The 10,871-nt window shown below is 38.2% G+C and overlaps 1 protein-coding gene and 1 long non-coding RNA gene across 3 annotated transcripts in view; one reads left to right on the top strand and one right to left on the bottom strand.

Moving 5' to 3' along the window:
- The window catches only part of EEIG2 (EEIG family member 2), a 34,894-nt gene extending 25,997 nt beyond the window's left edge, over positions 1-8,897 (top strand). Inside the window, exons 7-11 of one of the 2 annotated variants that reach the window (XM_079981652.1) lie at positions 2,380-2,475; positions 4,206-4,392; positions 4,499-4,626; positions 5,008-5,077; positions 6,343-8,897. In XM_079981652.1, the coding sequence (XP_079837778.1) occupies positions 2,380-2,475; positions 4,206-4,392; positions 4,499-4,626; positions 5,008-5,077; positions 6,343-6,385 (524 nt within the window). In that variant the 3' untranslated portion in view covers positions 6,386-8,897. The remainder of the gene's footprint in view (positions 1-2,379; positions 2,476-4,205; positions 4,393-4,498; positions 4,627-5,007; positions 5,078-6,342) is intronic. The other variant, XM_079981653.1, reaches the window with a different exon arrangement.
- A 239-nt stretch (positions 8,898-9,136) lies between these two features.
- On the bottom strand, positions 9,137-9,792 carry LOC307219007. The gene is made up of 2 exons (XR_013840249.1): positions 9,701-9,792; positions 9,137-9,349 (listed from the first exon to the last, which is right to left on the bottom strand). It is a non-coding gene; the product is annotated as an uncharacterized lncRNA (long non-coding RNA).
- Between the last annotated feature and the right edge of the window lie 1,079 nt (positions 9,793-10,871).

The following is a 10,871-nucleotide window of genomic DNA, read 5'->3' on the forward strand; positions in this document are numbered from 1 at the left end:
CACATTTAGGAAAAGCATTGCATCATTTCTGAGAGCTGCTAGAGTGGTACATGATTGAATTTTCCACAGTTTGAAAACCTTGTCTACAGAGAGCTAATTTGTTTGGGTTTGATTCCTCCTCCCTGCAGCACCAGTTGTGCAGATTGTGCTTAATATGGGGCAGTATTCAAACATGCAGTACTCCACTGCACTCTTGACTGTTTGAACACTTACAATCCCAGCTTGATTACCAAGATCACCTGTAGGAACTTTGCTGGTTGTTCCTAGAGTTGGTGAAGTTTATCTGATGTCCACAAGACAGAGCCTTCAGTGTCAGTATCATTGGCCCAATCCTATGAAATACTTTTCAAACAGAGATTTAATAGGTGCCTTCTGTAATAAATTTAAATATTTGCTGAATTTTTTATGCTGCTAGGCTTATGAAGGCAATTAAGAAAAAAAGCTTTCTGCAATAGGTAGCCAGCAAACTGTGGCTTTTAGTTTCTATGTGGTTTTATTGTATAGATAATTGCTGTAAACCACTTTGATTTTTAAAAATGAAATTACAGTATACAAGTGTGTTGTTTTTTTACTAGGGGTTGTGCTGTGCTCCTACTCACTCCACTCACCAACACACACACACCCCTGCACGATTCATGTTGAAGACAACACATGGTAGCAGAAATGAAATATTTTATTGTGGGAAGCTACAATGGAATGTTGCCTCACGCATGAGGCTGCTATGGAAGGGGGGAAAGTTTAAAACAGCCTATTTTTCCCTTGCACTGTCTCTTCCTTCTCATTGTACTCGAACAACTGCAGAAGTTTGAGTAAAGCAGGGATGGAGAAGCACTGGGGTGTTTGTTTTTTAAACTAGTGTAAAACAAGGAGAAATAACAGAGATGGGTACAACACAGAAACTAACATCAGAAAGCTAACACAACAGAACCTTTCCCTACTCACTTCTTGCTGTACTCAAACCTTGTTTTAAGCAGCTGCTCCCCAACCCAGTGTCAGCACTTGCTCACTCTACTCAAATCTATGTCATTGTTTAAAATTGCCACTATTTCATCGCAGTATTTTTCCATCCCTGCTTTATTCAAACCTCTGCTGTTGTTTGAAGCCACCACTCTCTCCCTGTCAGTGCACCTACCTTCTCTCTCGCATGCCATGGCCACTGGTGTTGTGCTGTCTGTCTTCTCTTTTGCTCCCATACACCAACCTGACTTCTTACAAGTCTGAATTTGTGACTTATTTATTTATTGCATTTATGTCCCAGGTAGAATACACTGTTCTCTCCTTCCTTATTTAATCCCCACAATAACTCTTTGAGGCAGGTTAGGCTGAGAGACAGTGTCTGGCCCCAAAGTCACCCAGTGAGTTTTATGGCAGAGTGTGAATTTGAAGCCTGGTCTGTCAGGTCCCATTCCAGCACTCTAACCACTACACCACACTGGCTCTCATTGTGATGTGGTGCAACAAATCCTCCAATTGGGGTTGCACAAGGACCACCTTACAGTTTTTCTGTATATAGAAAGGAAGAAGTAGAATTGTACAATCTCAGGAGCAACAGTATTATATGCTTTTTCTGCATATGTAGATCAGTTCTTCATTATTAGAAATTACTGATCTCAAGTTTGGTGTTGGCTTTTTTAAAAAATAAATACAGGGCCATATAAATGACCCACACATGGCTGAAAATCCATTAGATCAGGGTGTCTTACTCTCTGGCCATTCTGAAATATGGCCGCATCTGATGCAAAGTTCAAATCTTGGCCGTAAGAAGAGGTTCTTCCCTGATCTTAGTTCTGTGGTACTTAGTGCTAAGGTTGGAGAGAACAGATTTCCCATCTGACTTCATATGACTTTAGGGTGACTGCCAAGTTAGAATGCTTTGCCCAAAATGACCTTGATGGGGTTCAAATTCAGAGATCTGGGAAGCCTCATTAAGACCAGGTGTGGAGGCTTCCCACTGCTGCATTAGATAATGTTATGGGTGCAAAATATAGCTTTCCTAGCCATTTGCGTTGTGCTGATAAAAAGGGATGTGGCTAATCTCTCTTCACCCAATCAAGGAACCAGCAGAAATTATCCCTCTGTCGTTATATAGCCCGTCTCCGACATAAAAACTCTCTAATCTTTCTCCATTCCAGCTCTTGACCATTTTAGAAAATTATATCAGGAAAACAAAGTAGTCAAAACTACACAAATAATTGGAAAACCTGGTGCAATAATTCCATCTGCATGTTACTTCCTTGATATAATGTAATGGCTAAAACTACTGAGAATTACCCGCTGAAGAAAGTGTATGCTTTAAGCAAGTCTATCACTACTCAATGTGGACGATTAATCTGAGGAAGTAATTTGGCAGCAGTGTTGCTTGATCTTCATTTTTTGCAGATCTCGCAACCAAGAGCATGTCTGTCCCAGATGAACTTGGAGCATGTGGGCATTCTAGAACCTCCAGCTATGCAAGCCAGCAGTCAAAAGTTTCAGGTAGGAGGTTTCTTGATGTGCACTATTAAGTAGATTTAGCAAAAAAAAAAAACCATGAGATTAATTTCCTGCTTTTTTATAAGCTGTGATGGATTTACAGACAATATAAGTAAAAATAGGAAAACAATTTTAACAGCAACGGCTTTTATATGGAAGCCATTTTAAAAGCACATCCTTGACATGAATTACAAAAATGGTCAAAGGGGTAGGCATTACTTTTAAAAATGCTACTCCTGTGTTTTCAACTGCGTTGTGAAATTAAACGGCTAACACTTTCTACTGAACCTCCATTTATCTCCAAGGGACATAGGAAGCTGTCTTATACTGACAGAGTCAAACCATTCGTTCACCTAACTCATTATTGTCTCTACTGACTGACTTGACAGCTATCCACCAGGGTTTCAGACAAGGTACATTCCCAGATGACAGGCGTTGAACTTGGGAACTCCTGCATGCAAATCAGAAGCTCTAACACTGAGCTACGGCCCTTTCCTTAAAGGGGAATTCAAATACGTCAGGCTGCTGTTTAAAAATACCAGGAGCAATGCCAATTAAAAGGAAATGTCAGTGAGTAATTTGTAACTAGAGTGGCAAAGCCGAAGTGAAGCAAGACAAACTTGCATTTCTTTAATGAAATGCAAGCACTTAAAGCAAATGATTATGCTCGTTGAAGGTTAGCCACCACTGTTGAGTCATCAGGAAGCCCAAAAGATGTCCCCGGGGTATTGTGACTTTTGAGGAGCTATACATGATGCACAGAAAAGTCAGTCAGAGTGAATTGGGGAAGAGATTAGTCAGAGTAGTCAAAGAGACTGTTTTAAAAATGTTACGCTATGAACCGCCCTGACACCTGTGGGTATAGGGTGGTATACAACAACAGTGACAACAAATAATAAATAAATAAATAACCAATTTCTTTGAGCCCCTCCCTGGAAGAAGTATATTAAGCAGAGAGTTAGCCATACAGGACAAGAAAGGAGAAGTTTTCCCTTCATAATCTTAACCAATATATGTTCCATGGGGACCCACAAGGGCTTTTGGCCTATCCTCAGTCCCCCAATAGTCTTTTCCCTGGATATCTGTAGAAAACAAGCTTCGGCTTGTTAACTAGCTATCCTAAGTGGTAATGAACCTACATTGCAATGCCAGTGTCTTGGTGCAAGGAATGACTTCCAGATTCACAGCAGAGCTCTGAGGAAGAATTTCCTTCTGTCCCCTTTGCCTTAGAATAGGTAAAAACTGCAATCTGATTGCCTCTCATTCTATTAAGTCCCTTTCTCCCCCTGTCCTAAACTTAGATTCAATTGTCTCATTTATATATTTAATCCAGTAATCTGGCCCAATCTGAACACTTGTGTACTTAACTGTGATAACCATACAGTCTTCCCCTGCCTCCTTTTTCTCCTTTCTTCGTTGTGCCTATTTCTAAATTAGAATTGCCTTGGGAACACAGACCTGACTCCTTATTCTTTGTAAAATGTCATGTTCATAGATGGTCATGTGCATCTCATTGTTTAATTATTATTTTTAAGTTATTTGATACTGTGTCTGCCTCTTTTATGTACTGTATTGGAAGTAAAATTATTTTCTGATTCTCTCACTAACCAAATGAATTCCAAATATTTGACACGAGTGTCGTATTCAAGGTAGAAGTGGAAACCAAAATCCTGCAGTTCAGTGAAGTATAAGCCTTAGCATCAAAATAGTAGTTCTGAATTATTCTCTTCTAGGTTATAGCACCTGTCACTCCAGATCATCCAGTTTCTCTGATCTCTGTCATAAGAGAAATACTTCTGTGGGAAGCACATCAACTGGTATAGGTAGTATTCTGGAGCCATGTGAAGAAGCTGAAACCAAAAGGACTGAGGATAATTTGGAAGTGCCTGTGAAAGAGACAACCTCAGAAAAATTCATCAGGTACAAGACGGGCAAAATACTTTTTCCAGTTTGCTCAGGTACTTCTGCAGAAATATTTTAGAATTGCACTGTGATCTAAATGTTATATACAATAAATATTTCATAGGCACCCAGTGAAACAGGATTCTGTGGAATCACAGCTAAAAAGGGTTGATGCCACCAGAGTGGATGCAGACGATATTGTTGAAAAAATATTGCAGAGTCAAGACTTCAGTTTGGACTCAAGTGCAGAAGGTTTGTAAAGCACAGGGGGTGGGGTGGGGGAAAACCTGATTAAATCATTGGCTCCAAATTTCCTCATTCCTGAGTGGGCCTGTATTCCAAATGAGTTAGGTCCAAAGTGATCCTACCATGAGCAGAGGACAACTCTGCTCACAGAAGGGAGGGAGGATCTGCAACTTCTGCTGACTCCCTTTTCCACTTGCAGTCTCCCACATCATTCCTAAGGGTTTCTGAATCCTGGGACTGGGGTCTTCATGGGTGCAGAAAGTTGCACCGCAAAGGAAAGGGGCAGGAAAGGTCCATTCCACAAATGGAGTTCTACAAGCTTATTCTTAGATCCAAGTCAAGTGTGATAACATTGCATGTTATGAAATTTGACTTTTTCTTTTTCAGAGGAAGGGCTAAGACTTTTTGTAGGCCCTGGAGGGAGCACTGCTTTTGGAAGTCATCACTTACCCAATAGGTATGTATACTAATTCTACTTACCTTCCCTACCTAGTACACAATAAGTAACAAAGACCACATCTGAGCAATTCTAAAAATTGGAAACATGCTCCAGAAATCATCTGGACATATCCTTTTGGTTTTGTTTGTATGTAATTTGAAATTTGAACTGCTCTTTCATGACACCTGACTACCACAGGCTTGTAATACTCACTGACCACCAGTAGAATTTTGAAATGCGAATTGATAATTATTGTTAATATATTTATAAAACATTTTAAACACTGTGCTGAGATCTGAAAAGCAACACAGTCCATGTCCACAAGCTTACAGTCTAATGCACAAGATATAAAAGGGGAAAAGGGAGGGAACAGGAAAATTAGGAGTGAGGCTAATGATTGAGATGAATTCCTCATTTGATGTGAAAAGCAATGATAACATTCCATGACAACAGAATTATTTGTCCTGCTTGCCATTGTCATAAAGGCTTTCAGCAGAGTTCTTCAGTTACTTGAATGCATGGATTTATTTTAAGGGTACTGAGTGTCGGTGTCTTCAGTGCACCTTTTGCTAGAAAAAGGGCTTGCTGCTGTTTAAACAGTGTTCTAAAGAGGAAATTATATTTTTTCCCAAAACTGGATTGAATTGTTGATGATGGTTTAAGTGGTTGTAATCTGATTTCTGTGTTACATATGGTATCTGTGATTATCAATAGCTTACATGTGCATCAAAGCCTTGGCACAGACCACAGCATAGAGTTATTGGTTGGGAATCATGGAAAAATTGGTTTGGATCCAGAATGTTGGTTGAATTTCAGTCCCTTGAAATCAGTGTTGAAATTTAGTTGTGACCTAATGTGTTCCACAGAGTTCAGTGGAGTTTAAGTGCAACTAACTGAAGAATCCAACTCCCAGTGTTCAAGCATGTGTAATTTAACCATTGATTCTATTTTGTGGGTATTTGTTTCAAATTAGGTAATATACTGGGCATAGAACTAGATGTTACAAGAGATACCCAAGTCTTCTCGGTCAAAAACAAATCAAGCTTTCTCTCATATAATATCTAAAAAAACAAATGATGTGGTAACATTGAGCCTTAACTTTTCTCTTCCCTTTCATTAGCTACCTACCACTCACTTGGCCAAGAACATCACACATTGCAGAGACACGTAGGCTGCTGTGTTTTGAAAGCAGCAATTCGCCTCTTGTAATAAATATCAAGTTTCCTCCTGTTCAAGAGTGTAAAATTCTGTTCCAGTATTTTCTACTGCCTTTAATTTTTCAGGGTTGGATCTGGAGCATATGAGCAAGTGGTGATTAAACGCTAGAGGAACCGGACTACAGTGGCAGAATTCTAGGAACTCCAGAATTTGCTTATTTCCCAATACTATTGAAGATGGGCGCTTCCAAAACGCAAGTTTCCATTGACCCAAGTTGTCGGATTGGGTTGCTCATACTGAAAGTGCCCTCTTTTGTTATCTACCTGTGGTATAAGGGCGAATTTTTCTTCTATGAGTACTTTGCCAGCCATTGAGAATGTGTTGGTAGATTTGTTACATTGTTCTATGTGTCAATCAAAGCACCTTTTTTGAAGATAGGACAAATGGTATCTGATTTGACTTTAATATGGTGAAATCAATTGTCGGTATGTAGAAATGCATTCAATTAGATGTTCTCTAATTGCAACCTGGCTGCTGTTGCTTTTTAATCCCTTAAAAAGTCAAACACATCTATTTCAGTCCTTTTCTGGGAGTGAGAATCTTGCTCAATTACAATTAATACAATTAAGTATTGACTTAATTGTTCCTGTCAAACTAGAATTGCTACAAAATAGGAACAGCTGCTTCTGCTTCAAGGAAGTGAGCCAGTCAGCTGTGCTTTGAAAGAAATAGGATTAAATACTGCTACAAATGTGTGCAACTTTAAGGTTAAGTCACATGTGAGAACTGGTTTATTACTTAAAATGAGTGACTAGCTTTGACAAAATTATCGTATTACATATTCCTCACTGCTGACAAGATTTGAACCCTTAGTACAACTTTATAGTATTCAAAAATAATTCTTGCTGACATTTGGTGTGTACTGAAAAACAAAAGTACTACATCATAGGTGACCTCATTGAATAATAACCAGTAATGAAGTTTAGAGCATACAGTAGTATGTTGTTTAGCTCATACAATATTAAATCAAACCGTTTAACACTTAAGAGTGCCTTGTTCCTGAGGAAAAAGGAGGTCGGAACGATTTCTTATAAAGCTTTAAGAACAACCATTAAACAGCTAACATAACTGCTACATGCTTAAGCTGTCAAGAAAAGCACTTTATATAATTTTCTTCACCCCATCTGAAACCAGAGTCTTGTATTTTAATTAGTATTGCTAACTCAGGCTCAGTGTAAATGAGGCATGGATATGAGCAAATAACTTACCTCTGTACTTGCTCCATTTAAAAGGTATTTGCCCTGCTCTACCTGATACACACATTGGTGTTTGCAACTGCCACGCATGTGGTATAGTGCAGTGCAGTGCAGTGCTGGTCATGCAGAATGTCTGCATAGCTTGTTTTAAGTCATCTCATTTTAGTCCATTTCATTCAGCTGTTGTTAAGACAGAACTCATTGATTTCAGTGGAACTTGTGCAGATAAATAGTTCCTGGTACATATAAATTTGAACAAATGAAACATGTAATGTGCCTATGCAACAGTTTCGACAAAGCATTTTCTGACAACATAAACAGCCCATTTTATTTTTGTAAAGATTTTTTTAGGGATTTGGAGTGAAGGCAATTCAGAAACATATTGACAGTTCATAGTGGACTTCAGATGTCAAAAAAAAGTTAGTCACGAGAATTAATCAGTATCTTCAAAACAACTTTGAGTAAGCTAATGAGAGTTACTTGACCTTTGCGGAACACTGATGTTCTTATGAATTCCCTGGATTTGGTCAGTGTTTGTTATATTTCTCAAGAAACAGTGAAAGTTTTAAGTTCTTAGCTAAATGAAGGAATTCTGTATCTTGGAGATATGTCGCAACTCATTCTTATTATTTAAATCATATGTGTGAATTGTTAAAATGAGAACATTTCTTCTGTATTATGGTACCTGGAAGTAACTTGTCACTGCTTCATAAAACATTTTATTTAGCCTGAATTGTTCTAATTGAGTTCAAGTAAATATTTAATTTTTTAAGCTGCTGTTAAAATAATGCAAAGAGAGTACACAACAAAACTTACTTTGAAACATACAGTGATCTAGGTGAAATTGAGTTTGCTCTTAGTGTGTTTAAGTAAGTCACTAAAATAGTGTGCAAATTTGTTGAAAAATTGCTAGTTCTAGAAAGTGTCGGTCCTAAAAGATGAGTGATTTGGAGAGAACAAATTGGCATAAGGGAGAAAGAGCACAAGGGATAAAAAAAAACTAAGGTCACTAACTACAAAGGAACTATCATGTTCAACGTTCAATAAACTTTATGTATTGCTTGTTTACTCAAATGCAATGTTGGTCACTCCTAGTGTAAATACTTGCATTCCCTAACTTAATACACCTTACACAAAGGCAATTTCTCTTGTACCCATCACACTGGTAATTTTTTTGAATTCCATATGATAGTTCCATTAAACAGCTATTATGCACTTTAGTCAACTTAGCCATGTTAATGAAGTGATTCCATTTGTGTCCCCAAGACATGGGAAATGAACTTCATATTCATATATGGCATTCATTTTGTGTAAACTGTACAGTGATACCCAAAATTAACATTTTTTAGTAAAGTCTGATTTTTTTACCATAAAATACTTGATGTAAAGTGGTCTTACAAACTCAATAAAAGTTTTGTCTTCAACCTGCATTTTATGTGCTGTTTTTCTGAATAGAGAATCAAAACAACAAAATGCAAAGGGTGTTTGCAATAGTACTGTAACTAATTTCACTTTATTAAATTGAAAGGAGCAAATGAATGGCATTCCATCCCCACCAAATTATTAGCTTGAAAAGGTGTGGGGTTATCTTTCCACTTCCTTCTTTCTAATACAAAACAGTATGCCAAAACAATACAGGCTAAATTTTGGGAGGAGCTGTATCTCATTTTTAGGTTACTTCCCTGCAGAAAAAAGACCCAAGACAGGAATAGTTGTTTGGGTCAGGTGGTTTCCTGATAAACTTAAATCTTTTGTATTCCTTGTACTAAGTTTAATACTGACCTATTACAAGTTTAAAAATTCAAGATCTTTTTTTGGTAGAACCAGGACTCTTCCCTTTCCTAGAGAAGAGAATCAGTTAATGATTTAAGCCTCTCTAGCTCCATTGCTTTCTTTGCTCATCTATACAGTGGTGCCCCACAAGACGAATGCCTCGCAAGACGAAAAACCCGCTAGACCAAAAGGGTTTTCCGTTTTGGAGGCGCTTCGCAAAACGAATTTTCCTATGGGCTTGCTTCGCAAGATGAAATGTCTTGCGAGTTTTTCCGACTTTTTTTTCCTCCCCCCCCCCTTTTTCTAAGCCGCTTATCTGCTTATCCGCTAAGCTGATAAGCCGCTAAAAGCCGCTATTAGCGCTAATCCGCTGTCAATGGGCTTGCTTCGCAAGACGAAAAAACTGCTAGATGAAGAGAATCGCGGAACGGATTCTTTTCGTCTTGCGAGGCACCACTGTATTGGAACCTCTGTACAATTTAGTAGTCTGATTCAAAGGCTAGAGGAAATTAAACTGCATTTTGTATTGAGGCCTGACTTGCAGACATTCTGGAAAGTCAGCTTTATCTTCCTGTGCTAGGTTCACATTTTCTACCTGTGTTTATACTCTGTCAGCATGATTAATTCCACTGATACAGATTGCTGTGATTTCTCAAAATGCTTTTTATGCTATTTTGATTTGTTAGGTACTTTTGTTCTAAAACATGACAAGTTGAATGATCTATTTACTCTGTAAAATCTAGAGAAATGACAGCCCCAAAGCATGAAAAACAAAATATTCCAGTATTAAATAACATTTCGACACTGATCATTCTTTGGGACAAAAAAATGTATCTCATTTTGTTTCCATTATAACTATTAAAGCAGTTTACTTTAGGTATTCACTAAGTAAACTGCTGTAGTGGTTGTCACTGTAGTAAGACAATACAAAACTTTGACTGATGACAAAAAATACTAAACATATAACCATGTTTTAGAGCACCGTTCTGAGGCCTTGCCACAGCTTTTTAGTGGTTCCCCCCCTTTGTACTGCCTTTTGTCATCCTCTATGAGTCCCACCTGCAGAAAAGTTCCTGTTTGTTATTTCTGTGAAAAGCTCGCATTTCCTCTGCAGAGCAGCTACATCTCCATCAGCAATTTAGCTGGCATCCCACTCTTACGGGCTTATCGTAAACATGATCAGTAACTACTACTTGTATTGGTAGTAAGGAATACTTGGTGATTATCTGTCCAGGGAAGAGACTGCCTTCAATCCTAATACTGAAGAAGTGATTAAACTAAACTTTGCAAACAGGATTGTCTTGAACTATTTAAGTGATTTAAGTGACTATTTTATGTAGTAAGCCCTAGCAGAAACTGTGCTGGGTTTTCTTCTCTATTCTCATCCCAAAAATGATTCCTCTGAAGCGACACTATAATAGCAGGGAAAATTAGGGGCTACGGTTGTACGCTCTGCAAGGGCTTGGAATCGGGCCAGGCTGGGAAGTGATGCAGTGTTCTGGTTATAGTACAAGGAGAAAGCTGCTGCAGTGCAACTGTAATAGAGAACATTACATTTTAAGAAGGTAGAAATACTGTAATAGAGAGCATTACATTTTAAGAAGGTAGAAGTAGAAAAACAATAA

The sequence above is a fragment of the Podarcis cretensis genome (genome assembly GCF_951804945.1).
Source record: "Podarcis cretensis genome assembly, chromosome: 6".
Taxonomy (NCBI): domain Eukaryota; kingdom Metazoa; phylum Chordata; class Lepidosauria; order Squamata; family Lacertidae; genus Podarcis; species Podarcis cretensis.